General features: G+C 47.2%; 2 protein-coding genes and 1 pseudogene across 2 annotated transcripts; 2 read left to right on the top strand and 1 right to left on the bottom strand.

Moving 5' to 3' along the window:
• Nucleotides 1–839: 839 nt before the first annotated feature.
• Nucleotides 840–7,405, top strand: metrnla (meteorin like, glial cell differentiation regulator a). The gene is made up of 4 exons (XM_076144268.1): nt 840–1,228; nt 2,884–3,272; nt 6,325–6,384; nt 6,512–7,405. The coding sequence occupies exons 1-4, from the start codon at nt 1,134–1,136 to the stop codon at nt 6,823–6,825; spliced, it is 858 nt and encodes a 285-aa protein (XP_076000383.1). The 5' UTR covers nt 840–1,133; the 3' UTR covers nt 6,826–7,405.
• A 7,917-nt stretch (nt 7,406–15,322) lies between these two features.
• On the top strand, nt 15,323–18,868 carry LOC142993580 (medium-chain acyl-CoA ligase ACSF2, mitochondrial-like; annotated as a pseudogene).
• A 691-nt stretch (nt 18,869–19,559) lies between these two features.
• ndel1b (nudE neurodevelopment protein 1-like 1b) lies at nt 19,560–26,982 on the bottom strand. Its single transcript, XM_076144262.1, has 9 exons — nt 26,860–26,982; nt 24,131–24,227; nt 22,462–22,615; nt 21,661–21,809; nt 21,430–21,566; nt 21,166–21,333; nt 20,986–21,077; nt 20,768–20,910; nt 19,560–20,661 (listed from the first exon to the last, which is right to left on the bottom strand). Exons 2-9 carry the CDS (start codon nt 24,214–24,216, stop codon nt 20,571–20,573), a joined length of 1,020 nt encoding a protein of 339 aa, XP_076000377.1. The 5' UTR covers nt 24,217–24,227; nt 26,860–26,982; the 3' UTR covers nt 19,560–20,570.
• Between the last annotated feature and the right edge of the window lie 393 nt (nt 26,983–27,375).

A 27,375-nucleotide genomic window follows, 5' to 3' on the forward strand; every position in this document is an offset into this window, starting at 1 on the left:
TGAAGATGCACAGAGGACACAAGTTCAGGCTAAAGTCAGAACCTACAATTGAACACAAACAGTGTATTTCATAGAGATGAGCCTGTATGGAGCTGCAGGCTGCACAAACAAAATCCTTCATTTTCATGCTGCCTTCAAGTGCTGTCGGAAACTTTGTCTGCAGTCAGTTAAGCTCTGAGTAGTAACGCAATTATACCGATTTGGAAATATGGAATTTACTATCTATGACTCTACTGGTGAAGTGTAATGTTTGAGGCTTTGCGGCCTGCGGATTTGTTCATAGCTTTGTTTGGCTAAATTAGCTTATTATGACCAGATGAACACTGTATTAGTTTTCTACGACAGTAAACATGTTTCAACAGCAACAGCAACAACAACAACAACGACAACAACAACAACAACAACAATAATAATATCCTCATCATCGTCATCATCATCGTCATAGTTAATTCGTTCGTTCGTTCGTTTCTTCGTTCGTTCGTTCCTTAGTTAGTTAGTTGGTTAGTTAGTTGGTTAGTTAGTTACAAGAATGCGTCGTTTTTTAATTTGACATACTCTGTAATTATGCTTAGGATCTGGATATAAGTACATGTTTGTATGTATATCGCTGCTTTTGTAACATACTGTGTTTACCTACATCTACTGTTTAGGTATTCTTTAATGTGTCATACCGTTGTTTATTTATGTTTTATATTTATATTTCATCAATATGTTTATTTCGGTAACTGATATGCAGTTGTTGTTTTAAATGCATTCGGACACTCCAAAGTTTGTGTTTTTGGAGTTTTGGTTGAGCCCCTGAACGCATCATGCTGTGGCTGGGTTGTGACGTCACGAGCAATCAGGGCTGCAGAACTCCAGGGAAGGAAACTCACCAAACATTTCCCGGAGCTCAGTCAGCAGGGCGGAACGTACCGGAGGTGCCTTCTTTATCTCCCCGCTTTAATCATCTTCAGCTCCCCGGAGAAGAGACGCGGGGGATCCCGGAGCTGAGACGCGAAGGATCCCGGGGGAAAAGACGCGCAGGATCCCGGGGAAGAGACGCGGAGGTGCGGGCACATGGAGACGATGCTTTGGTGGAAACTTTCCCGTAGTTTTCCTTGAGAGAAGAGAAAGTGAGCGGAGGGACAAACATGCTCAGCCCGATCCTGGCGTCTCTGTCTCTGCTGCTGCTCAGCCGGATCTCATCGGGACAATATTCAAGCGACCAGTGCAGCTGGAAGGGCAGGTGAGGCTCCGTTCGATCGATTATCTTGTTTTAAAACTGATCACTAAGTGTTGTTCATCAACAAACCAGATAAAGTGAATGTTGTTGCGGCCTGAAAAGACCCGAAACTCCGCGCCGATGTGAAGTCAGACACCCGATTTGCAGGGAAAAAATAGAAAAAATAGAAAATATATATAAAAGTACACGAATTTTATCGGACAAATTTCTTTTAAACAAACTAACGATGACGTAATTGAGATGTTATTGTTTTATTGCTCTCGGTTGTGCAACGCTGTATATGAATGACTCACTGCTGCCATGAATGGAGACTTCATGTGTAAAAGTATCAAATCAACACGATTTGCTTTATTCCTTTTTCATTTAGATATGATAAAGTTGTATATAAAGTAATGATGTGTGTTAGTTTCAGATATAAAGCTTAATAAGCCTCCAGTCTGTTTTAAATGAGATGAACTCTAATAAGACATTTCTATAATTAATAGCTTCTTTGTGTCATGGCGGACTCCCCCCCCCCCCCCCCCAAATCAACAGTAACATGAATGCCATGAACTTGTCGCTGAAGTCTTATGGTTAATCTTTTTAAACAATTGTTGACAGTTTCTTAATCTCCAGGCAGAAAACTCTGGAAAGTTTCAATCTCTAGTCAAACATCTGCTGGAGTCTCTTCTTCTTCTTCTTCTTCTTCTTCTTCACTTTAGCGGCTTCACCTCAAATGGTGGTTTGGTTCTTCATCCTCTGCTCAGGACTCAGAACTTTGAGCTTGGACCCAATAGTCTGTTATTCATTAAGTTCTCTCTCTCGACTAATCTTTAATTGCATGCAGAGAGATGATGAAGTTAGAGAAGACTTAATTAGAAGCGTGCAGAGGAGCGGCTGGTTCTGGGGGTTTCGCTCCATATGCTCTGCATGTGCCTCGGGTTACTTCTGATCTATGGCACATTTGAATTTCAGCATCTCATTTTCAACAAACTGGGCGTTTCTCCCCTACAGTTTAACCACTAGCTTGGCATGTGCATGCTGGTAGAATGCTGATGGCTTCCTGCCTCTGGCTTTGCCACAGAATGACTGACAGACTGGAGATTTCAAACCCTGACCAGGCATTAAGTTCTGGAGGGAGTCATTTGGTCACGCTGGCGCCAGGGTCCGAAGTGCTGCCCGGACAAGTCTCTCCCAGTCTCTTTGGTGGCTTGAAAGCAAGGGGAGGTTCAGTGCGTGACCTGCATTTGCACTTGCATGCAGCAGGCCCGGCTACTGTTGCTGCTGTTGTCTGCCCAGAAGCCCCTGCGTCCCTCCATTCATCCATTCCTGCATCCAAACTCTTCCCAAAGGCAGCGTGCCAGCGGCGGGTTTTGCCAAAGCTCTGGGAGAAACAATGTGGTATGGGAAGTGTGTTGCAGCTGAGGTCATCCTGGCTGCTCTGGCTCGTGACTAGTCATGCAGCCAGTCTTTTTCACAGTTGGAGTTTAATGCTTTGAGTGGAATGTGGTCTAAAGTCCAGATAGTCACCCAAAGGTCTTCACCTCGGTGAAGTCAAGATGAGCGTGAGAGTCGCTACTGTAAAGGCAAATCTGGTTCAGTGTGAGCAGGAAAAGCAAAGAAAACGTGATTTGTCAGAGTTCTGACCTCTGACCTCTGTACTTTGCCTTTTCTTCCAGCGGCCTGACCCACGAGGGCCACTCCAGGGATGTGGAGCAGGTGTACCTACGCTGCTCCCAAGGCTCTCTGCAGTGGCTTTACCCCACGGGCGCCATCATCGTCAACCTGCGGCCCAACACCGTGTCCCCCGCTGCCGCCCGGCTCTCCGTCTGCATCAAGCCCTCGGCAAACTCCAGCGGCGCTAACATCTACCTGGACCGCAGCGGCAAGTTGCGACTGTTGCTGCGCGAGGAGGACCAGGCCTGGGGCAAGGTGCACTGCTTCGGCATCCAGGAGGGGGCGCTCTTTATCGAGGCCATCCAGCACACGGACATCAGCCGCAGGATCACAGCTTTCCAGTACGAGCTGGTCAGCGACAGGCCGGGAGCAGCGGCCCGCTCGCTTGGCGGTAAGATGCATTTGTGTTATGATGATGTGACGACGCGGCGGGAAACCTGTAGATGTTTTCCCTGGCTTAGTTTGTGTTTGCTGCATTTGTAAAGAGCTGCAGACTTCGCAGACTCGCCGCTTTGTGCTTCGTCTCCACGTCAAGCGCCATGAAATGCAGCCTGCAACTGGTGGAAACATTTATTAAGTTTGACTTTAATAGTAGGAAACTCTGCACTTTGTCCAACTCTCCTGCTATAACGCTGCAGCCAGAGTGTGTTTGTGTTTCTGCCCCGGAATTCTCTCAGGAATATATTTCTTGTCAAAATAAAACTGTCAAAGTTCTCATCAAAACATAAGGATGAAGCTTTTATATGTTTATAAAAGTTGTATTTTTTAGGATTGAATGTCAGAGTATCAGTTTCTTAATAGATAGGCGTGTGTGTGTGTGTGTGTGTGTGTGTGTGTGTGTGTGTGTGTGTGTGTGTGTGTGTGTGTGTGTGTGTGTGTGTGTGTGTGTGTGTGTGTGTGTGTGTGTCACGCTGCGTACCTGCCAAACCTGCAGAGTTTCAACTGTGTTTTTTTTCACCCAAAGCAAAATATGAGGAGTGATGGAGCCCACATCTGTTTTTATGGCTCTCTGGGTTCACATCCTGCATGCTTATTTGGCACAACACACACAGAGAGAGAGGGGGAGGAGTTGTTTTCATGGTGTGTGTGTGTGTGTGTGTGTGTGTGTGTGTGTGTGTGTGTGTGTGTGTGTGTGTGTGTGTGTGTGTGTGTGTGTGTGTGTGTGTGTGTGTGTGTGTGTGTGTGTGTGTGTGTGTGTGTGTGTGTGTGTGTGATAACACTGAGATGATTCACTAAGACAGTGGTCTCGTGTCACCTGGACCCCGGGTTCAGGGTCTCTGGTCTCCCTGCCTCTTCTCTTCTCTTCCTCTCTCCTCTCTGACCTGCTGTGTGCTGGGGTTGAGTTGCTCGCCATCAAGTTGGAATGTATCTCTGTCCAGATGTTAGTAGAAACCTTCAAGACCATACCCCCCACACACACACACGCGCGTTCCTAGCGTCACCCACTAAGCTCGCCTTTCTTAAATTATTTGTCTTTTCTTCCCCTCTGGCTCACCATTTCCTACCTCTCCATTCCTCTCTCTGCTATTTATCATTCTCCTATTTTCCTTCCCTTCCTGCCCTCCATCTATCTTCCCGCTCTCTTCCCGGCTGTTTGAAGTGGTTTTCGTCTGTGCCAAGCGTATTAACAAGTTGTGCTCCATTAGAGTGGAATGCAGCCGAGCCCAGATGTTGCAGGGACCCTCTGTCCGCCCCCTCTGCCCTCACTGCTTCTCCCATCCCTCATCCCTCTCTGCCCCTGTGAAGTGGTTCTGATCAAGACCGGTGCTGCATCTGCAGGAGCCAGCCAGAGATGCTGACTCTGCTCTCTGCCCATTCCTGTGGTTCTGTTTCATGTCTGACATGTGAGCCCTGTTCTGCTCCAGCGCTCCGCTCTGCTTTGGGGGGAATAACAGGCCTGGGTTTGGGCCGGTGCTGTGCTGGCTGCTCTGTCTGAAGCTACGGCGGCCAGCGAGCTCACTTCAAAGGGCTCTCTGCTCTGTGCTCTGGGCGAGGTCAGCCGCTCTGAAGTCTCCCCTGCTCTCCAGCTGTTCCTGAGCTGTTTGAGCTTGTGGCTTTGTGACCTCTGACCCCTCTGGTGATGTAGCAGTGCCTTGTGTTGCAACACAAGCTGACCTAAGACATGCAAAGCTGCATCTTCAGTAAAGCAGCTAAAAATAAGCCCTCCAGCTCTGCTCATAAAGAGGATGACGGGGTTAATAAGTCTTATTTACATTTAATTTAACATCACTGCCAGGATCTGCATATTTTCCTCCACACAGATTCCGCAGTGCATTAACTCCACCTGTGTTAACATTTGTAATCACTCTCCCTGACATGTGGAGGGTAGTCGCCCCTCCTGCTGCACCTCAGCCCTCTGCTGACCGCACGCCCGCTCCCTCCAGCCACACCTGCCCCTCCCCGCCCCTGCCAGAAGCAGGTCCGGGGCTAATAAAGGAGTTCAGGACCACCTGGGTCAACTAATCATTGACTTGACTGCTCTCATTTAGTGCCGTAAAACTCTCTGGACAGACAGAGAGCCTGAATCAAAGGTGAAATGTAGCTCAGGGCTGTGAAAGAGCTGAGCGGAGGCCATTTCATTCAATCTACTTCCCTTTGCACTGCTGGAACTTGCAAAATGGGGTCAGAAGCTCCTTGTGCTCAGAGGCTGAGGTGATGATGTCAAAGTTTTCCCTCTTCAGCTTCATTTCTGGCATTTCGCTCCGTCTGATGCTCAAGTTGCAACTCTGTGCTGCGCTCTCTCTCTGTCTCTCTATCCCCTGTCGCTCTGTCGCTCTGTCTCTCTCTCTCTGTCTCTCTGTCAGACCTGTGTGCCTCTGAGCCCAGCAGGCGTGCGAGCAGGAGCACTCACTGAGCTGAGATCAGAGAAAAAGCTTCTTCACCTCTCCTTGTCCTCTCGCCCTCCTTATCCTATTCATCTGGTCCTTGTTTGTTATGGAGTGTCTAAGGGGGTTCCTGTTCTGGCAGTGAATGCTGACTGAAACAGCGCCCTAGGGCACACACACACACACACGCACACACACACAGGCACGCTCACACACTCATCAGCATTTTTTAATGAGCTGTGATTACCACCAGCTTCACGTCCAGCTCTGTTTGGTGTTAAAACCAAAACCACCCTGAGCTCCTGACAAGCCGACTCCTGTTCTGCTCTCCAGCTAAATACAGAATCATTCAATCCTTCGCAAAAACGGAAATTACCACGACCTGGAACGTGTTTTTGTGCAGCGCGTGCGCCCGCACAGCCGCCGTAACCGCAGCTGTGTATTTGTGTAAGAACTACTTAGCCTGAAGAGCTGTGGCAGCCTCAGATAGGTTGTTCTGATCAGACCGCAGGAGCAGAAGTGCTGAAGTAATCAGGTTCTTTCCCCAGTTTCTTTTGTATCCGTGTGCTGGATTCTTGCCCCCTGACTGATCCTCTCGCTCTCTTTCTCTCTCCTCAGCGCCCTGCCAGCCCTGCACCGACGCTGAGATGCTCCTCGCCGTCTGCACCAGCGACTTCGGTAAGTTACAGCCCCGTTTGGGAGAATTATAGGCTTCCTGCTGCTGTAATGGTGGAAAGAAATGTCCAATGAAAACACGGCTCGTTTTAGTTACCAGTGTCTTACTTCTGTCCTTCTGTACTTTCAGTGGCACGAGGAAGCACTAAGAAGGTGGAGCAGCAGGAGGAGCACACGTCCGTCACCGTGGAGATCAGCCGCCTCTACAGACAGAAGACCCAGGTGTTTGCATCCGGGGGCGTGAGGGCACGGAGCTGGACCGGCCGCATCAAGATGCCAATCCAGTGTGGGGTGAAGTCCGCCGAGGGGGACTTCCTTTTCACCGGGACAGTGCGGTTTGGGGAGGCCTGGATGGGCTGCGCGCCACGCTACAAAGACTTCCTGCGGCTGTTCCGCGAGGCGCAGCAGCAGGGCACCAACCCCTGTCACGTGGACACGGACTGACCGCCAAATGCGGCTTTTGTAACGGGGACAAGTCCTCGCCCAGCGGGGGAGGGAGACGAGCCAAACTTAAGTGATGATACTGAAGAGAGAAAGTGGCGCAATCATCTTGACGGACAGACTGGCCCCCATCCCAGCGCCTCCGTCCTCCCCCGCAGACTCGTGACTCTTAAGAGACAGAGAATGGAGATCCCGAACGGTTGCCAAGCAGCGTGAAAGTCGGGCTCTGTTCTGGAAGCTGAGAGGCGCTCGGACCGCCGCTCTGGCAGGTTTAAATGTAGCAGAGCCTGTTTGGTTTTTAATGTGTATAAAATGTGAATGATGTATATTTGGAAGCTCCACGTGCTTTGTAAAAAAAACAAAACAAGAGAGAAAGTTTGATGTACAGATGTGAAGTTATGTCTCGTGACAAACGTGTATAAAGTCAAAGCCTGTTATTTTTATTTTGTTTAAAAAATGAGCCACAATTTGAATGCCTGAGTTTAAGTGTGTTTCAGGCGGTGGAATTGTAACAAAAACAAACCAAAAACTGCAAAATCCTGTTTGCCCTCGAGAATAAAAGCTTTTATTCCCTGGAACTTCACTCTCATGCCTGTGGTGTTTAAATTCCGACTCTTTTGTTTTATCGTGTATAAAAGGAAGTGATTGATCTTAAACTTAATTTATTCTGACATAATAACAATAGCAGCAACATTTTAAGCGATTTACATAATTTTATGACTTTAGAGGGGAAATTGCATCCGATCTAAGACACTAATACTATTTTGTATTTTTATATGCTGGATGCAATTGTGGTGATATTTGTCATTTACTTACCAGATACCTTCACTGTAATGTCATGGATCTCCATCCCATAATAACATCCAGGTGTTGCATCACGTCAGCTCACTGCTTTGTGCCATGTCTCCCTGTAACGTGAAGCAGCATAGAGAATGCAGCTCTGACCATAGAAATGGGATTTTACACCAAGTTATAGTGTAACACAATAACTGGATTTGGGAACCGTCTCACTTAAATTGTTGTGTGCGGAGCTTGTAAACTCGATATTATTGTCCTAGTGTGTAAGTAATTTCTAGCAAAATCTGCTTTATTGTTTTCTAAATGACAGTATGACTTGAAGCTCCGGGACATGGAGGAGAAATTCAGATTGCTGCTTTTCTTTCATATACAGTTGGAATCAAACATCCCTCTCATCTGATTTGCATTATCCTCCTCCCCGGTTCACCTCATGCCGTCTGCCAGGGCTACAGGCAGATTGATATCAGAGAGTCGGGGTGGATTCCTGGCCTCGGTTCCTGTGGTGAGGGGGGTGGCCGTGTGTCAAGGTCAACGTGAAAGGGCCCTTTGTTCCAGTGCAGCGGGCTGGTATGAGAGTGAGAGAAGTGAAGACAGACCTGAATACGGCGCTGTGATTGGGCGCACAGCACGGCGCGCTGCTCTCCAACCACAGGCCCATGTTTGATTGGCACGTAGAATTCCACTGGAGCTCCTTGTTAAAATGAAGGTTCTTCTGTTTCATTAGAACAGCTCACGTTAGAGGAGCTCTGAGATGGTGAGATGATGATCCAGGCCGCAGACACTAATCCTGTTTTCCTGCTTTTTCACTTAAGTTGGAAATGCACCTCGCAGGTCTTTTGGTAATTTGTCCCAAACAGACAGACAGTCAGTGAGACAGTGAATCGACTGTCTGAATTCCAGCTGAAAACCAGCAGTCCCAGAATTGCTCACTGGGAAATGCAAACAGAGTTGCTATGGCGACAGTGCTTTACTGTGAACCTTGCCGCCCGCTCTGGCTGTGAAGGAAGCAGGTTCAGAGGAGGAGGAAGAGGGTTAGTGGGTACTTGTTTGGCTGATGATGCTTCTTCATCAGTCCAGCTCGCCTTGATGTCAAATCTTGTGGACAAAAGCACATACAGTGTGGACAAAGCGAGGGTGACATATTTAGCTTTGGAGAAATTCCAATTCCTTGATTTTGGCAAAATAAATACTCACGAGTAAAATCAAGCATTCAAATTTGAACTTACTGTACAGTACAAGGTAAACTGTCACAGAAACAAGTCAGATTTATAAGTATAGCTCATCATTAGCTATTATTCTTGCCCCACCCTGAGCTCTCAACACTGTGAGGGGAAAATATGGAAGAAATAAGTGGAGCGATAAAAAGTGAGAAAGAGCTGGCGACTCAATCTAACCCAGAGTCAGTAAGCTGATACAGTGAGGAGAGGATGAGGAGTCAAGTGAGGACCTTGATTCTATTCTATATATACAAACACAAGCAGTTCTGACTTCGTAGACAAGGTCACATCAAACCAGACATGAACTCTGTGCTGTCAGTGTGATTCAGCCTGAAGTCACCACATGATCACGTCGTGGGTGGAAGCTGAGAAGTACAGTCACAGCAAAGTGCAGCGTCACTTGGCAGAAAGAAAGACGATGAAGTGAGAGAGAGAGCAGTGGGACCCCGGGGACAGAGGAGCAGCGGAGAGGCCGGCACGGAGAGGCCAGTGAGCTCAGGGTAGCTGCTAATATTGTATGCCTCCTTGGGAAGTGCTGGAATGTGGGGAATGTGTTGACTTCACACACACTCGTGCACAGCTCCAACCCCCCCCCACCGACACACACACACACACACACACACACACACACACCGGCCCTGCCGCCTTGATTAGCCAGTATCAATAGAGTCTCTGTGGTTTTTTTAGGGTGGGTACGTGTGTTGGTGTGTATGTGTGTATGCCTGCAGCGTGCACGTGGCCCCAACCCCAGCACACATAAACACACCGCCTCAGCAGCCAGATAGCTGCCACCCACGCTGAGCCACAGCTCACCCTGCAGCTGCACTCCTAACACCTCCACTTGGACATAATGTGTTCCCTCACACATCGCCAAAACGCCACACACAGGCTATTGTCTCCCAAATTCTTACATTTCTTAAACAATGACTTTTTAGTTAATCCAGGATTCCATGGGAGGAAGATGATATTATTGGCCAAAATTCCATATACGTATTTGTTTGTTTGAGCTGTCAAATTGATGATGCATGCATATAAGTGCTGCATATGTAACATACAATCATGTGAGATCTCTATCGAAGTTTCCATCTTCTGACAGTGGAATGAATACACCATTAGGTTGAGGTGGGACAGAGCAGGTCCACAAGCCAATAAGGCGCCCCCAAAATGCTCCATAATCCCTGCTGGGTCATGAGTTTCCCAGTCAGCCTCCACCTCCACTCTGCCTCTCCCATGGCAGGATTAAGAGCCCGGGGGTGTTGGGTGTCTCCAGCAAAAAAGTGACGGCGAGGTCACGGCACGGGCCCGCGTCCATGAATATCAGGTATCAAAGGGATCGGGGAATCGTGCGCTCGGACTGAGTAAATGTGCGTGAGGTAGACCAGGGAAACTTCTTCATCAGATGGTTTGGAGATCAGGAGTTGCTTGGCTTTGAATGATGGTCACCTTTCAAGACAGTGTTCCAAAAACTGACTGACAGGGAGTAGATGAGGTCTCTCTTGCACATATATACCTTCTGCTAAGATGATCTTTCACGTAAATCCCACTATTTTGGTTGGACTTTATGTCTCTAATCCTCTTGGTGTTTTTCCGTCTCTTCTATTTATTCCACATCATTCTCTCTTGTCAGTGAGTGAGTGATTGTGGCTGCTGTCAACTTGCATGGTTCCCAAAGCTCAGTTCGCTCAGCAAACATACCAACACAACAATGACTTCCAGACTGAGGGGCTCCTGCCTCCACTGGGAGACCCCAATATTCAGCGGCCCAATAACAGAGCAGAATCTGGCTCTGAGGACGTCAAGCAAACACGCTGCAAATGGCACTTTTATTTGCCGGCCTTCACATCCCCTCCCCCAACAACCTTCATTTACTGGGATCCATGGTGCCATTTCCAGGAGCCCCATGGCAACAGTAGGCCTTGTCAACAGGGGGACAACTTTCTCATGATGTCATGAGGCCTTGGTGATTGGTGGTCCGCTGCACAGAGATGAAGGTCTGTTCTGTGATATTCTCAGAGGACACACACACTTTGTACCTGTTGCAATTATATTGTTTACATAATTGATGTAATTTGGTTACTTATCTAACACTGATGTCATAATTGAGAATATATTTAAGTGGCGTTTATTATTTAAACATTATTTCATTAAGTACAAGTAATAGTTCTTTTAGTTTGAAGTCTCAGTAAGCCGCAGCAAACACAGACATTTTTATAAGCTGCGGAGAAAGTTTATGCAGGTCACAACAGACTTAGACTTGATGTAAACAGTTATAAGTAAACCTCTAAAGTCCTTCAAGACTGTTCCCTTTGTCAAGAGGCAGTAAGCCAGCAAGGTATTTGTTTTATTTGTCTGTTTTACTTTGGTAAGATGTTATTCCGTATGCTGTGCATGCTATTGTTTTATGGTAACATTGTATTTATTTCTCTTCAGTATTGTGTGTGTGCGTTGCCTTCAAATACATCAGTTGCAAGAAACCTACTTGTCTTTGCCTGTGTGTGGAGGGAATGATACAGTCTGAACTCTGATATGAAGTGTGATGGTGAAGTCAGGAGGCAGTTTGAAGGATCAGGTTCTGCGTGTTGTAATAACACAAACCTGTTTGCCAGTTGCCTCACTTCACCTTTCCTTCCTGGCCTCTTCTCTCTCCTTCCTCATAATTATCCTTATCACAATGAATAAAAGAACGAGTTGTGCATAAAGTTCCATTAAGGAAATGATCACTCTAATCAAAATAACAAAAGATAAGCCCGTCGCCACGGCTCCCTGGACTTCATCTTGGTTTTGAATGTGTGTTGTTGCATTGTCTTCACAGCCTGTCAGACTGTGATAGAGACGTCTCCGTCCCCCTCTCTCTCTCTCTCTCTCTCTCTCTCTCTCTCTCTCTCTCTCTCTCTCTCTGCTCTCAGGCCTGTCACGCTCACTGTCAAGCCAGCAGATCTGCTGTTTGCACAGTCCAATGAACACCCCTGATTTTGCCTTGCTGGGGGAACCCTCTTTGGTAACCAGGACAACCCCCTCTGACCCCTGACCGAGGCCGCGGCCTTAAGAAGAGAGGGGAAACAAAGGTTCCTATCTAAATGCAGCCATTAGAATGTGCAGGAGACGGGGACGCGCCCTCTGGCCTCTCGGGGGAAACACACATCTTTGGGCATTGTAGGGCCACAAAGATCATCAGCGTTGGTGGGACAAGTGCAGAACGTGATGGATTGTGTAATTGAACATGTGACACTTGATAGATGCCTAAATAAGGGGCATAATAATTGCGTGATGGATAGGTAGGAAGCGGGCACTTAGATTTTCACACAGGAGCGGATGTGAGCTGTTTGCTCTCGGGACAGAGAATGATTGATCGATTCTTGAGGGGGGAGGAAGAGGAGAAGAGAGAGAAAACAGCATCTTATGTATCCTGGAAGGTTTCAGATCGTCATAAACAACATTGGATTTTCTCTGTTCATCCCACCAGAATCCATAATCACAATGTATCCATCAATAATCTCACAAATACGTTAAATTATTCAGGTTTGGCATGAAGTCTGATGTTTTGCAGGGGATCTCAGGACGCCTCTTCAGTGCTGTGAACAAACGCTAAATGGAAACACAATCCAACGACAGTGCCGTCTAATTCAGGAGAGCATCAGAGGAATTTAGGAGCTGTCACACGCCATCTCGTGCACAGAGCAGCACGCATTCCAATGTCAAACTCATGACATGCATAGAATATTACTCTTGCACGGCTTTGGTTTCAATCAGTTGTTCTCATTTCTCTCTGAAAGAAACCCTGAAAGTGTGATGTTGTAGTGATTAACATACTCTGGATAAGATCTCCGGCGGGAGATCAGCGACTCTGATCATTTAAGTCGTTAGTGGTCGTAAAGCAGCGTGAGGGCGTATGTGCTGAGGCAACAGTTATCAAGTGGACAAGTGTTGGTAACAGCTGAACGGTCAGCTGGGAAAAGAATGGCTGAGCCCAGGGAAAGTAGAGCTGCAGGGGGTCACACACCCGCACACACACACACACACACATACACACACATACACACACACACACACACACACACACACACACACACACACACGATTATGCTTATGCACGCGCATGCATTGAGCCATTCCACGTTTACTACCAGCTCGCCTCAGTCGGTGACCCTTGATGAGAGCTGCAGATCCTCCTATGTTGCCAGGCCTCTGCCAGCACTACAAAAGGTCAAAGGTCAGCACACTCCACTGCACTGATTAAGCTGACGATGTCACCTACCGCTGGAAAATAAAGAACTAAAGCAGCGAGCGAACTGAAGACAAATCCCTGCCTTGTTTATGACAGTAAACTTGTGACAAACAGAATGCAGATGAAATAATAACAACAGTGAGACACTTACTATTGAACAACAGTCACATCAAGTTTACGCAGAGCCTGTTGGGATGACATAATGTATCGATTTCGGGAGGATTATCACTGCTCTGCTGTGGAATGCATCAACATCTCTGAGTAACAGAGAGAATAAAGAAGAGTCAGGATGTGCTGACGGTGAAATTCTTCATCTTAAATCTTTCTTATGCTCACATTTCTGCGCCTGGAATTCCATGCAAATGATGATGAATACTCTCTCTCTCTCTCTCTCTCTCTCTCTCTCTCTCTCTCTCTCTCTCTCTCTCTCTCTCTCTCTCTCTCTCTCTCTCCCCCTCCCTCCCCCACTCCAGAGCAGGAATTCCCCCACCAAAGTGTTCAACAGATCAAAAAAAATGATTTGATTAGAACAAGACAGAATGTGGCTTGACTCCATCTAAGACCCTGAGACACTATGCATGGTGAACCACAGCATGTCAGCTGAGAGGCACCGGTCTCTCTTTGTTAGACATATACTGCCCCCTACAGTCAAAAAGTCACTACAGCACAGTGTGTCATAGATCATGATGTTTTGAAGTTTGTGGGTTCACTAGAGTACTTTACCTGACACCATCATGGCTGCTCCACGTATTGTATTATCCCACAAACCAAACCCATAATGAAGAGAGCGAGGCTACAGAGCCAGGCTTTATGTTGAAGTCCCCTCTCCAAACCCTCGGAGACCGCTCATATTTCCAGCCATGGTAAAATGGAGATTTATGCTGTAGTCATAACAAAGCCTGGAAAACAGACCCTGCATAATAAAAGGGGCCGGGACCACGATATACTGCGGCGATGCTTTCCAGGCATTGATGGAGAACTTCAAAGTGACAGCAAAGTGTCTATAGGGAACAATAAGGTACCAGTGAAAGCAAAGTGTGAGGCTGTGGCGACCTGCAGAGAGGAGAAAACAAACAAAGTGTAAAGAGCCGACAATGACAAAGTTATTTAGAGCTCCCTGAGACAACGCCGGCCCCCAGGAGGGATGGAACCCATACTGTGCTTCCTGGCCAGAGTGATTTGGCAGAGTGTGTACTTAAAAAGCCATCAGTGTTTCCAAAAGGGTTTGATTTTCATTGAGTGTTGGATATTTCATACCAAATTTAGAAGGAAAACAACGTCCAACGGATCAAGTTCAGTTCGTGATTCCTGGGAAGAAACCCAATAATAAAATAGCAGTTGTGTGACTGAGGGGTCTATGGGATTGTTTTTATTGGATCTGTGAACACTGACAACCTCTTAGTTATTTTACAGGTCAGAAGGGCCGTGGAAGCACAGCCAGACTTTAAGGCGAAACCGTATGTTTAAGGATTACTTTACCAAAAACAAGCACAAAGGCTGAAATGTTGAAGAAGGAATATTAAAGAAAGAGAAACGAATCCTAAATCACTCAAATTGAACAAGTTCCTCCATAGACCACCGGTAATGTGCTTCACAAGAACTGGTTGATAACTTTTCTAGTAATCCGGCTGTCAAGCAAACAGACAAACAACGATGCCGTCAATTGATGAATTGAATCATCATCATTTATCCTTAATAACAATACAAACACTGTATAAATTTGTTCTTCTATTTATGACCCATAGGTGGCACCACAGGCTCTTGTCACTCTATTGTATACAGGTGCAGCTCAATAAATTAGAATATTGTGGAAAAGTTAATTTATTTCAGTAATTCATCTCAAAAAGTGAAACTCTCATATATTATAGATTCATTACACACAAAGTGAAACATTTCAAGCCTTTATTTGTTTTAATTTGGATGATTTTGGCTTACAGCTCATTAACTCCAATTACCTGCATAAGTTTCCTGAGCCTTTAAGTTGTCTCCCAGTCTGGTTCAGTAGGCGACACAATCATGGGGAAGACTACTGATTATACTGAGGGATGTGATAAGTCACCCAATATATGTCCGTTAAATAGTGAGAACATTGGAAGTTAAAGATTACTCAATCAGTGCTGTCACCTCTGTGTGTGTATGGGGAGGTAAACCTGCTCATGTGACCTCTGCTCACACACATCCTGTCCCCAGAGTCCCTGTGTTCTCTATCCTTGCGACCCAGACTCAGACTGAGACTCAGACTGCATTATACTTCTGCATCATGTCTGTGCTCATTTCACCCTCGCTGCTCAGGTTCGCTGCTCAGGTTCTCCGCTTGCTTTTTCATGCACCATTGAAACGGTTGCAAAGGAGAAACGATGTTGCTTTGAAATCAAGTAACGAAGATCTTTTACATACAAGAAACTTCAATTTTCAGTCTAGAACATTCTGAAGCTCAAGCTGGTGTGTGTCCCTTCCCTTGCTTCGTCACTGAAACTATTACTTTTATTCTGCAGGGAACAAATTCTTAGTCTTTCTGTCTCCAGTCATTCCTCCAGAAAGCAGCTGAGTCTAGTTCTGCATGACACTGGAAACGTCTCTACCTCAGGTCCCTCCAGGTGGATGGTTCTCCTCAAATCCCTACACTGACCACCAGCTACGGCCATGGCACCTCCTCCACCTCCATGCTCCCCCTGACTGTGAGCCAGAGCCTGCAGGCCTGATCGTGAGGCTGTTGTCTTCCTGGAGGACGGCGTGCGGAAAACCTTCGGCGAGTTTCAGCAAGATGTAAGTCTCACATCTGCATGCTCATTCTGATGCCGGATGTTTTCGTCAATAAATATACTCAGCAAGAAGGCTGTTACCATGACAACATCATGTCACTCTCTAAACTATTATTGGCCTGGTTTGTAACGTTGATGCAGACTTTCTTTTATACCTCTCCAGCAATGATTCAGCTGTAGTTGTCTATATGGACTTTGCATCCCACCATCCGTTAGATATTAAACTGGGAATGACAAAAGCTAGAAAAAGACAAACTAAGGCTGTATTGTTACATATTAACGGCTACCTAACATGACCTCTGTTGTTGTGTTTCTGTGGTGCAGGTTAACCAGATGGCTGCAGGTCTTCTCGCTCTGGGAGTTTGGGGACTCATCATATATGAATGAATCCTTTTCCAGTTTGCTACTGCCAAGGCTGGAATTATACTGGTCCGTTTACTTTGAGCACATGGAAAAATCATATCTAAATCACTTTAATACAACAGATAGAAATGAGACTTTTTACTTGAATCTTTGAACAGTTAACTTTAGTGATGATTCCAACATAGGTGGTGTTTTACTCCTCTTTATATCTAAACAAGGGAGAGAAAATATCACCTCTAAATGTAATGCAGTTATTTGCCACCAAAAGAAGACAACAGAAGCAGATTGATGAATGAACATTTCCATATACAGTATATGTATGTTGGTCATCAATCAGCCCTGATTAGTCTCACCTGGTCCTGATGAGACTCACCTGTTGGCCATCGTCCCTGTTTCCTCTGTTTCCCTCTGTGCTACTTCCTCTTTGTTCTTCGTATCAAGCATCCCAGGAATTTTAGACTTTGTCCAAGATACAATTGTGCACATTACAACGTTATGAGTGATAATGATATTGAATCATGCGTACAGCATCTAAATCCAGACTGTAATGTGGACTTTACTTACTTTACTGACCTTGCTGCTGTTTCTACAAGTGTCACTGAATCCAGCCTATCAGCAGAGGGAAGTGGAGTTTACTCTGAAGAAGGTAATATGAGTTCTGTCACATAATAACAAAATGATATCCATTATAAGTGACATACATTCACAGAACCAAAGTACAGACATGCAACTGATAGGGAATATTCCTTACATATTAGTAAGAGGATGGGTTTTACTGTGTGTTTGACTGATATGACGGCAGGTCCAAAGTAAAGCCGCCGTCTGCTCCACCACCTTTGAGATGTTGCGTAAGATCTGCCCAGAGATGGACACAGCTCCACCAGGCACCATGAAGAGCGCCAGGTTAGACAAAAACAAGATAACGGCTTGAGCTTTAGGGTGTGAGATGGACAGAGGGGGAAAGAATGTGTTCCATCTCTTGTCTGGCAGGCTGCCAGACCTGAGGCTGGTGATTGTGACGGACAGCAGGCAGACTGGGATGTTCCATGTGAATGATGTCATCCAAGCAGGCGAGAGTCGGCACCACAGAGAGCTGATGGATCTGCAGAACAAGCTGTCCTGTGATGGTCCCATCAGCATCCAGTTCACCTCAGTGAGCCTCCACCTGTCTGCACCCGTCACACCGGCACCACTGCCTGATAACGTGGCTTCACCAGAGAACTTACATATTCACATCCCTCTCGTCTGCTTGCATGTTTTACGGAACAACTGGTAGTCCAAAGGGAGCCACTCTTTCCCACCACAACATTGTGAATAATGCCTACTTCTTTGGTCTTCGTTTGGGTTACGGGTGGAGGGTGAGTGCATTGTGTCTTACATTGTCTCTGTTAGAACTCACAGATACAGTGAAATGTCTGAAATCCTCTCTCTGCTGGTCCCCTCAGCCTCAGGTGCGGGTGTGCATGCCCGCACCCATGTACCGCTGCTTCGGCTCTGTAATGGGAGGGATGAGCATGGCAGTGCATGGCATCACACTGGTGTTCCCCTCCACTGGCTACAACAGCAGTGCCAACCTGGAGGCCATTCAGAATGAAAGGTATCATACAAACAACATACAAAATAATCAGTCTTCTTATAAGTATGTGTATTTATCCATCCATTCATGTTCTTTTCCTCCGAGGTGCAACATTGTCTACGGCATTCAAACAAAGTTTACACAAGTACGACTTGTCATCAGCTGAAGCTGGTAAGAGAGCTGTCGGCTGAACACAACTGCATGTTTTATTGAGCCGAGCCAGCAGTTCAGAGATCCTTGTTTTCCTGCTCAGGGCTCATTGGGGGATCGCATTGCCCTTCAGAGATTATGAGAAGACTGAAGACAGATATGAATTTGAAAGGAATTGTGGTGAGCAGTTACATATGCCCGACACTTAACACTGCACATCCCCTCCTGTTGACATGTGATAGCCTCGCCTTGAACAGCCTGGGGTACTGCCAGATTGTTGGACGCCTAAAGGACATGCTCATCCGAGGAGGGGAGAGCATCTACTCCGCTGAGATAGAGCACTTTCTCCATACACATCCTCAAGTGCTGGATGTGCAGGTGAGACTCAGGACCACTAGAGGACAGCAAAGAGTCTACCAAGTGACTGACAGGGAGATTGTTGGAACTTTTTGATGTCTTCACTTGAAGTTCACTATCATGTATTCCACACAAGCCACCATGCGTATCAGCTGGTTACATTCTTGGTCGTGTGCTATTTCTGTTTTCCCAGGTGGTCGGAGTGAAAGATGAAAGGCTTGGAGAGCAGGTGTGTGCCTGTATCAGGCTGAAGGAGAAGCATAGCTGCAGTGCAGAGGAGATAAAAGCATTCTGCAGAGGCCAGGTGAGAGGAGGCGATAACAAGCCTCCACACACCCAAACTCACAGCACCACTTCATGTGATGGCTCCTGTTTTTTTTCTAGATTTCTCACTTCAAGATCCCTCATGTTGTGTATGCAGACAGCTACCCACTGACCACCTCTGGAAAGGTACCATGCTTCTGCTCCAAAGCAAAATCATCTAAAATGTCTCCATTATCGGAGTTAGTAACATATGAATATTAACTGAACACTTATATTCTTCTAGATCCAGAAGTACAAACTGAAGGAAATGAGGGAGAAGAAGCTCGGACTTTGATGCTGCGTACATTGTTGCGTCATCCCAATGTGTGTATGAAAATGTAGCTATTTCTTTACTGTAAAATGTCTAATTACTGTGTATGAAATGCAACGGACACAAAATATTTGTCATCTCAAACTTTATTTACTTAAACAACCTGATACAAAGGACTGAACCATTGTACAATAGTAAAACTCCTTAATTTGAACATGTCATTACAGAATCTGAAATAAATAGGACCTTAATACCAAATGTCTATGTACAAATGTGTTTTTTCTGTCCTTACAACCTATTTACACTGACTGGAGAACAGAGTGAAGTAACAGGCAGCACAGTGCCAGAACGACATTCGTCTTTAGGTGGGTTTGAGATCAAAAACTCTGAATTCTTTGTCCAAGATATCAACAGGACGACAGTGAGGATCTGTGACACTGTAAAAGGACTCAAACAGGATTATGAGATGTTAAATTAAGCTTAAATTATGCTTTAAAAAAAAAGAAAGTAAGACACACATCAAACATTAGGGTCACAAATTCTGCAAATGTGTCTTCACTCACTGCTTGAGTTCTTTGGGGATGGAACCAAATTCATGTTACTAATCCAGTCTACACTTGCATCATATTGGAATGAGGTAAACAAGCCTGTTGCAACATTGGAAAAAAAACCAAAACAATCTTTACATTTGCCATTTAATAAAAAAAAGAAAAAAAAGGCAAAACCGTTCCTCGAGGAAAAGACATTCGACTGCGGCCAAAACCTGCACAGTTCAGTGAGTTTAAACGTGGGTTTGAGCCCCAGAGACAGAACCAGCTGATAAATTAAAGGTGTAACATGACGACTGCATCCAAGTTGCCGAAACACGTGGCGAAGAGGGTCAACCTGTGGCTCTGAACGGTCAACATTCACCTCAGTCACTCTCGTAAATACGGGGTCCCACCAAACCTCCCACCCCACTTTATACACACACACACACACACACACACACACACACACACACACACACACACACACACACACGTAACAAACATTGCATTTTAAAGCATACAGTGAGATAAATTAGTCAATATGAACATATCCCTTTTTAAATATAATACATTCTAAATTGAAATTAGTTTAATTGTGCAATTTCAGTGAAGGTTTTAAGGGGGAAAAAAAGGTTAAGAGGAAGAGGAGGAAGAGGAAGAAGAAGAAGAAGACGAAGCTGTGGTCAGTTCAGGACCTTTTGTCAGGATAAGTGGCTTGAAGAGGAGCAGCGGGACGAAGAGTATAACTGCACCTCTTCAGCTTTGAGGTTCAGAGAGGAAACGCGTTTGCAGAGCGACATTCATAGAAGCACAGTAGAGGTGCAGCTTCAGGCACATGCAAGTGTGCGGCAGAGCGACCGTGCACCTCCTCGCCCACGCAACTCCACCGCCATCAAGGAGGCATGTTCATGTTCATTGTATACTCCAGTCTCTCTCTCTCTCTCTCTCTCTCCCACACACACGACAATTTCAAAAAATGCACACTCTCGAAACGGGCAAACGCACATTACTCTCCCTTTCAAACACTCACATGCACACACACACGCACACAGACACACTGCGCACACACAATGTAACGGTCTTCTGAGTGTCGTCTCTCTGTGCCGTTCTGTCGGGTGGATGGGAGTCTCAGCAGAGGTTTGTGTCGGCGGGTGGGGGGGGGGGGGCAGGAGGAGGGCGGGAAGGACACACACGCCTCACACGCTCAGAGGTACCAGGCCCGGTTGCGACACAGCTCTGGGCGAGGCCAGGGAGGCCAACGAGCTGGGGTCCAGTCCGTTAACGGTCCTGCAGTTTCGGGGGAGAGACGAAACGCAAACGGTCATCAGACAGGCCTAGAGACAAGACGAGTGCAGACGGGAAACATGGCCGACGCTTCGTAAGGACCACTCACGATTTGTCGAAGTAGGTGGTGTGTAGCGAGTGAGAGAATTTGGTGGCGTTGCTGTTGATAGTGCTGCTGTCGTTGGGGAAGTTCTTTCTCGCCGCCTGGTCTTTGGCGAAGTTCCTACAGGCGGCTAGTTTGGACTCCAACGCCTAGAGACAAAACAGGGAATGTTCACACCTATTCTGGCTCTGGTTTTACAACGATGTTTGCTGACAGACACTCACCCCGACTTTCCGCAAGAGGTCGCCCACAATGTTAAGAGCCGAGATTCTGGCGGAGGGAGTGAGGGACGGACTGCCGCAGCCGTTGGTCAAAGCTGGAGGACACAAGCCAGGTTTAGAACACGGATCAGAACACGACTCGTCTCCACTGAGCAGTGAAGATGTGAGGACATGGATCCTGACCTTTGGGGTTGATGAAGGGATGCTCTATGCTCTTTCCTACGGGCGTGGCTGGGAGCGACAGGGAAGCCTGGACCGCAGAGTCCATCTTGTCGATGTCCAAGGTGGGGGAACTGGGCGCCGACATGCGGTCCGTGGTCCTCTCTCGCACCGCCAACTCCTGTCTGAGGTCTGCAGGGGACAAAGTCAAAGCAGTGAGACAGAGACACACACACACACAGAGGACAGAGGAGTTTGGTTCTTCTTCTTCTTTTCCTCAGTTTGTACCTCGTGCTTCATCTTTCAGTCGCTGCACAGACACTAGCAGAGACTCCTTCTCGTCCAGCTCGCTCTCCAGGAAGGCGTTCCTCTCTATAGCCTGGTTCAAACGGCCCTCAAAGTCCTCAAGGGACACTATTGTTGCCCTGTAGATGGAAAGTGAAGGACACGACTGTTAGAGAGTGTAAATACTTCAAATAAATACTTAGACGGCGTCATGATCCCGATCCTCAGTCTGACCTTTTGGCTCGCTCCAGGTCATCGTTGGCCTGCTCCAGCTCGCGGACGTATTTGTGGAGCTGCTCCTTGATGCTGCGCGTCTGACCCAGGTCATCCTCCAGCATGGAGATCTGCTTGTAATTCTGGGCGTACTGCTGCTCCAGCTTCTCCTGACAGACAGATGGAAGGAGGAAGAGGAGCTTGGGAGTGAGCGTGTGTGTGGGGAAACGGGGACAAACAAAGTGTTCCTCCCCCGCCTCAAACTCTCTGATACTTCATGTTATGTATCTAGTCAAGACGTTCTTCCATGTGATGTCATTGACATAGAACTCCTTTGTCCCTCTGGAGGCCCTGTGGCACAATACAGTATGAGGAGTATGACTCAGCGTCTCTCTGGAGAACTTTACACGCTACGTTTTCAGCAGCAGCAGCCACGTGTAAAGTCACATGCTGCTGCCATGTGAACAGTCCTGATACATTCTGGCTCCGGTGCACAGCGGCTCTATGCAGCGCGGCTCTATGCAGCACGGCTCTATGCAGCACGGCTCTATGCAGCACGGCTCTATGCAGCACGGCTGAAGGCATTTTAATGATGGAGACGATCGGCTTGTTCTCCATTCTCCTCCTTTTTTTCCAAATAAGCAGGTGTTATCTTAATGCAACCTTTATGAACACCAAACATACAAACAGCACTTTGGTCCCCAGGCTCCAATGGAGATCAGGTAACCTTGGGAGTAGCCACAAATTACTTTATAAGTGACCTGAGAGAGCCGAGACCGAGTCCCTGAATAGCTTGCGGCTCGAGTGGCTGGGTCCAGTTACCTTCAGGTTCTCCACCTCGTTCCTCAGCCTCTGGTTCTCGGCTTGCAGGTCTCGCAGGCGATGTTCGGCCTGACCCAGCTGAGCCTCCAGCTCGGCCTCCAGCTCCCGACTCCCCTCCTGGAACTCCTGCAGCTCTTCCTGTGCTTCATGGCAGCTGAGACGGAGCACACACAGGGGGGGGAGAACAGTTAGGGACACACAAACACACACCAGCTCAGGAGCTTTCTGGAGGTTTCATCTGCCCAATAAACCTGAATAGACTCGACAGACTAACACACAGATATATGGAGACTTTACGCATTCAAGCTCAAACACACAGATGCTGTGGAGCTAAACACGTCCAGCTCAGCATTCTCAACATACAACAAACAGCTGAACTGTGGAGAGCAACTTCAGGAGCAGCTCGGAAAAAACAGGAATTCTCCCAAACGCCCTCAGCTGTGGACGAGGTCAAAGGTCAAAAGAGGCCAACAGACCAAGAGAGGGGTCTGTTCAAAAACAGGATGAGGATATGAGCTAAGATAGGGCACACATGTACACAGACAGACAGACAGATAGACAGACAGACAGACAGACAGACAGACAGACAGACAGACAGAGAGCGTCAGGGTTCACGCCGCTCTGACATGTGCTGCTCTGGTGCCTCTCAGGTCCACAGAGCAGCCCAGTGTCAATCAGTTGTTGTGCTCGGGTTGCTCCACGCATACCAGCAGCACACAGGCTGCCTCATCAGCATAATGACACACACACACACACACACACACACACACACACACACACACACACACACACACACACACACACACACACACACACACACACACACACACACACACACACACACACACACACACACACACACACACACACACACACACACACACACACACACACACACACACACACACACACACACACACACACACACACACACACACACACACACACACACACAGGTTGTTGGTTCCATGTTTCCACTCAGTGCGTCGCTGTAAAGTGACCCTGAACACGTCAGCATGACATCGTCTGACTAACTACTCCCTCTGAGTTTCCGTTGCTGGATGTTTTCCCCCTGTATGGACCCGCAGCAGGAAACTCTTAACCCTCCAGGACATTCTATTTCCCCTCTTCCTCTGAGGGTCCTGACTCCACAAATAGGAGAGACAGACGAACACACGGCGACACTGTGACGGCAGCGTGGCTACAAACACCAGCTGCGGTCAAACGAAGGATCACTTCCTCCTCAGAAAGCTCCTTTTGGTCACGGGCAGTGATTTAAAGCTCGTCGCCTATTTTCACCCTTACATGGCGAATGCAGACACACCGAGGGAAGAAGACGCACACACGAGAATGACAAAAGTCTTTGGTTACGACTGATGACGACATGATTGCATATTGCAGAACCAAGCCTGTGGTGTGTGTCCTTTACACAAAGCTGCTTCATGGGAGTGTTTACTCTGTGAGGGGGGGGGGGGGGATCCACACTGCGTCATGGGGATCTCTGGCTTCAGGCAGAATGAGTCATAATAACACACACGGCACAGGAGCATGAATGAGAGAACATATCTGTAAAAGCCTCCAGAGCACAACAAAGAGGAACTACACGGAGAAATGTGAATGATACACACAGAGGAGGACAAAGCAGCGAGGCGGAAATCATGTCGCCTACCTTTTCTTGTACTTGAGTGCTTGGGACTTCCAGTAATCGACTTCCTCGTCCTTTGATGCAAATTTGGGGATCATCTCTGTGTCCATGGCAGTGCCACCTGAGGATTCAAAAGACACATAGAAGTGTGTGTGAGCATGTATGTATGTATGAGTGTCACGCCCACACGCAGCAGCTCAACAAGGGAGCATGAAGGCAAAAGAGGCCGGGACGAGACTCCATGTAGGCCGAGCCTTTCTGTGGGAGTGTAATCTGCGTTCTCCGTCCTCTGACGTGCGGCTTCAGGCCCGGTCAGTGCGTGACTCGCTTATCTCACAACGACCAAGAGCCAGATTAAAATGTTGTGTCTTCATCGTCCCAAAACAAAACAAACCTCTCTGTTCAAAGCCACAGAGTTGTGTCCATGTTGCTCTGTAACAGGAACACAAACGTCTCCTCCTCAGCCATCTAAAGTGGGTCACCTGCTCGTTCTGTCTCTAACCTCCATTCAGCTCCACTTATTTGATCTCATTGTTGACATAATCCACTAGCTATGACGATACAGATTCATGTTGGTTTAGTGCGGTTAATGGCAGCTGAGCAGATCAAAGCCGACTGCAGTTCTTCTTTTTCTTCCGTTCTGTTGGAGGAAACGCTCCTCCACAAGACTTCCTCTTCTGGTGTGTCATTAAACTCTAACATACTTTGTGATCCACGTGAATATGCTAAACGATTTTTAAAGCGGTAATAAACACATCTGAAAGGAGCTGCTGCTGCTGTGTGTGTGTGTGTGTGTGTGGGGATACACACACACATACACACAGCTGCTGTCCAGGCGTTCCCATTCCTGTCGCTCCAGGAATTTTCATAACCCATCCACAGCCTGGAGGGATTTCCTGCACACAGGTTAGACAGCCAGCGTAGGTCGTACAAGACGGTCTAAGGCTGTTATACACATTTGTACTGGTAAGGAATTTGACAAATAACACCACTCCTGCATACTTTCCATTTCTCTCTGCTCCACACACACTTGAGCTGATACCTGGTGTGGGCTGCGGCTTCCATGGAGGAGGTATTATTGTCCTTGACTGGAATGAGGTGGTCAGGACTCGGAGGGATGCACGGTCACAGGCAGGAGCGCTTGTTCTTTACCTCTCAGCATTCCTGTGCGATGGCTTCACAAACAATGAAGCCATCGCCCCCCCCCCCCCCCCCCCCCCCCCCCCCTCACGTGTTCGTACGCTGCTCTGGAACTCATGCAGGAATCCGGAGCTCGTAACAATATGGGTGGAGAGAGGGAAATGTTCCCGGGTTCCTCCTGATTTATCTGGTGGATTCCGGCTGCGATTGCACAACGTGATAAGAGCCTCGTGAGCTCCATGTGTGATGATGCCATGGGTGATGCTGGGTGAGATCTGGTGATATCTTTGGTTCAATCCCCTCTCGTCAAAAAAGTCCCAATTGTGAGGGACAGAAAACAGGAGGGTGCTGTTTCCATGGCGATTCAGATAAAAGGACTAAACAGGATATGCCACCCCTCCCAAAAACATATGGCCACTTATGAGCCTGCTGACCTGAAGCAAGACAGAGTGCGTCAAGAGGTTTCGTCACAGCCTGAGTGCGTATGTGTGTGTGTGTGTGTTCCTCTTCAGACTCAGCTGAGGAGGCATTTTCACACATTTAGAACAAACGCGTACAGAAGTGGCACAGTGCCGATCACATGATGCCTCAACATTAAGCAACCTGACTCGGCCACAACCAAAAGACTGAATGTTCTGCATATGTCTGGTCTCAGCAACTTTCAGCGGCTTGTCAGCATGACCTCTGGATCTAAACGTAACAACAACATCTCCTACAGATCCTCTCTCTCTCTCTCTCTCTTCCAAACACACACACACTGATGGTGACGGTCCTGGGGAGTGACTGGGGAGCCATCCAGACATTACTAACAAGGGGAGGCAGTGAAGGGAGAGTTTCCTGCCCCTCATTCTTCGTTTACATCCTCTTTTACTCTGGATGACTGTGTGCTTACTCACAGCTTGCACTTGAACGCTCACACTCTTGTCATCACATTTGTGTACACTGGGGCCTAAAACTTGGATGATGAGTAGGATTCCCTGAAATCCAGTCTCATCGCTTCTTCTAGCCTCATTAGTGATACGAAGTAGTATTACAGAGATAAACAGGGTGTGGTGGATGTTCAGTCCGGGTCCGGGTCTGGGCTGTCATACTGGTCCCATGTTTGTATGGATGGAACCACAGGTGGACTAGAACATGCTAGAGGAGATATGATCCCACTACTGAACTGAACAGAGATGACAACAAGGGTCTCTTTTCAACATAGCTGACGGCCCAAATAACAAATCATCTCCTGACCCACAGAGGCCACAGAAAGATGTGTTTATCACGGTTTGATGGTCTGATTTAACAGCTCTAGGTTGCCATTTATGTCAGTAACAGTAGCATCACGCTGCTGTCATGGAGTCTGTGTGTCACCGGCTAGTTTACACAAGCTTTAATTCAAACCACACGTACATTTTAATCTGTCGATAGAACAGAGAGTAGCGGAAATTGAAACATTAAGCTGTAATTTCTGCTATAAAACGAAAAGTCAAAGGGGGGAAAAACCTCTCGACGCCCGGCCGAGCTGAGCCGAGCCGGGCTGTCATCTCAAGAGCCGACACGGAGCGACCATGTCCGACATTTAAACGCGTCAACACACTGACATGTCTGGAGTTGAATGAATTTGTTACCTGGGCACGAAAATTCCTCGTCCGGCTGTCTTGTCTATCTGCGTCGCCACCGGAGTTAAACCCGCCGCACTCCGCTATCCGGCCTCGGCTGCTTCTGGCTTCTTCACTGTTTAGGAAATTGCCAACGCGTCCCCCGGAAGTAACGTGAGTCCCGACATGGGCGTGCGTGCTGACGTCAATCACTAGAATGGCTCGCGTGGTTTCGCTGGAGTTTTTACAGTGACCACACGGTGGCGTGCGATTGCAGACAAACCAGCACTTACTTGTGCCTTTAATTTGCTTGATGGCCTAACTAAGATACACAATATACAAACCAATACAATTCATCACAACCCTCTTGTTATGGATCCACCCAACAAAAAGTGTATTATGTCATCCTTCTATATTTGCTTTTCTAGGATTTCTAGTGTTTTCAGTTTTGTGTAATTGTTAAACTACTTTTTTTTTTTTCTTTTCTTCTTTTTTTCTTTTTTTTTTTTTTTACGTATTACGGTATTTTTTTTTATGCCTCCGGTC

This window comes from Genypterus blacodes, unplaced genomic scaffold (assembly GCF_046128005.1).
Source record: "Genypterus blacodes isolate CSIRO-AG114 ecotype Tasmania unplaced genomic scaffold, CSIRO-AGI_Gbla_v1 ptg000028l_1, whole genome shotgun sequence".
In the NCBI taxonomy this organism is placed as follows: domain Eukaryota; kingdom Metazoa; phylum Chordata; class Actinopteri; order Ophidiiformes; family Ophidiidae; genus Genypterus; species Genypterus blacodes.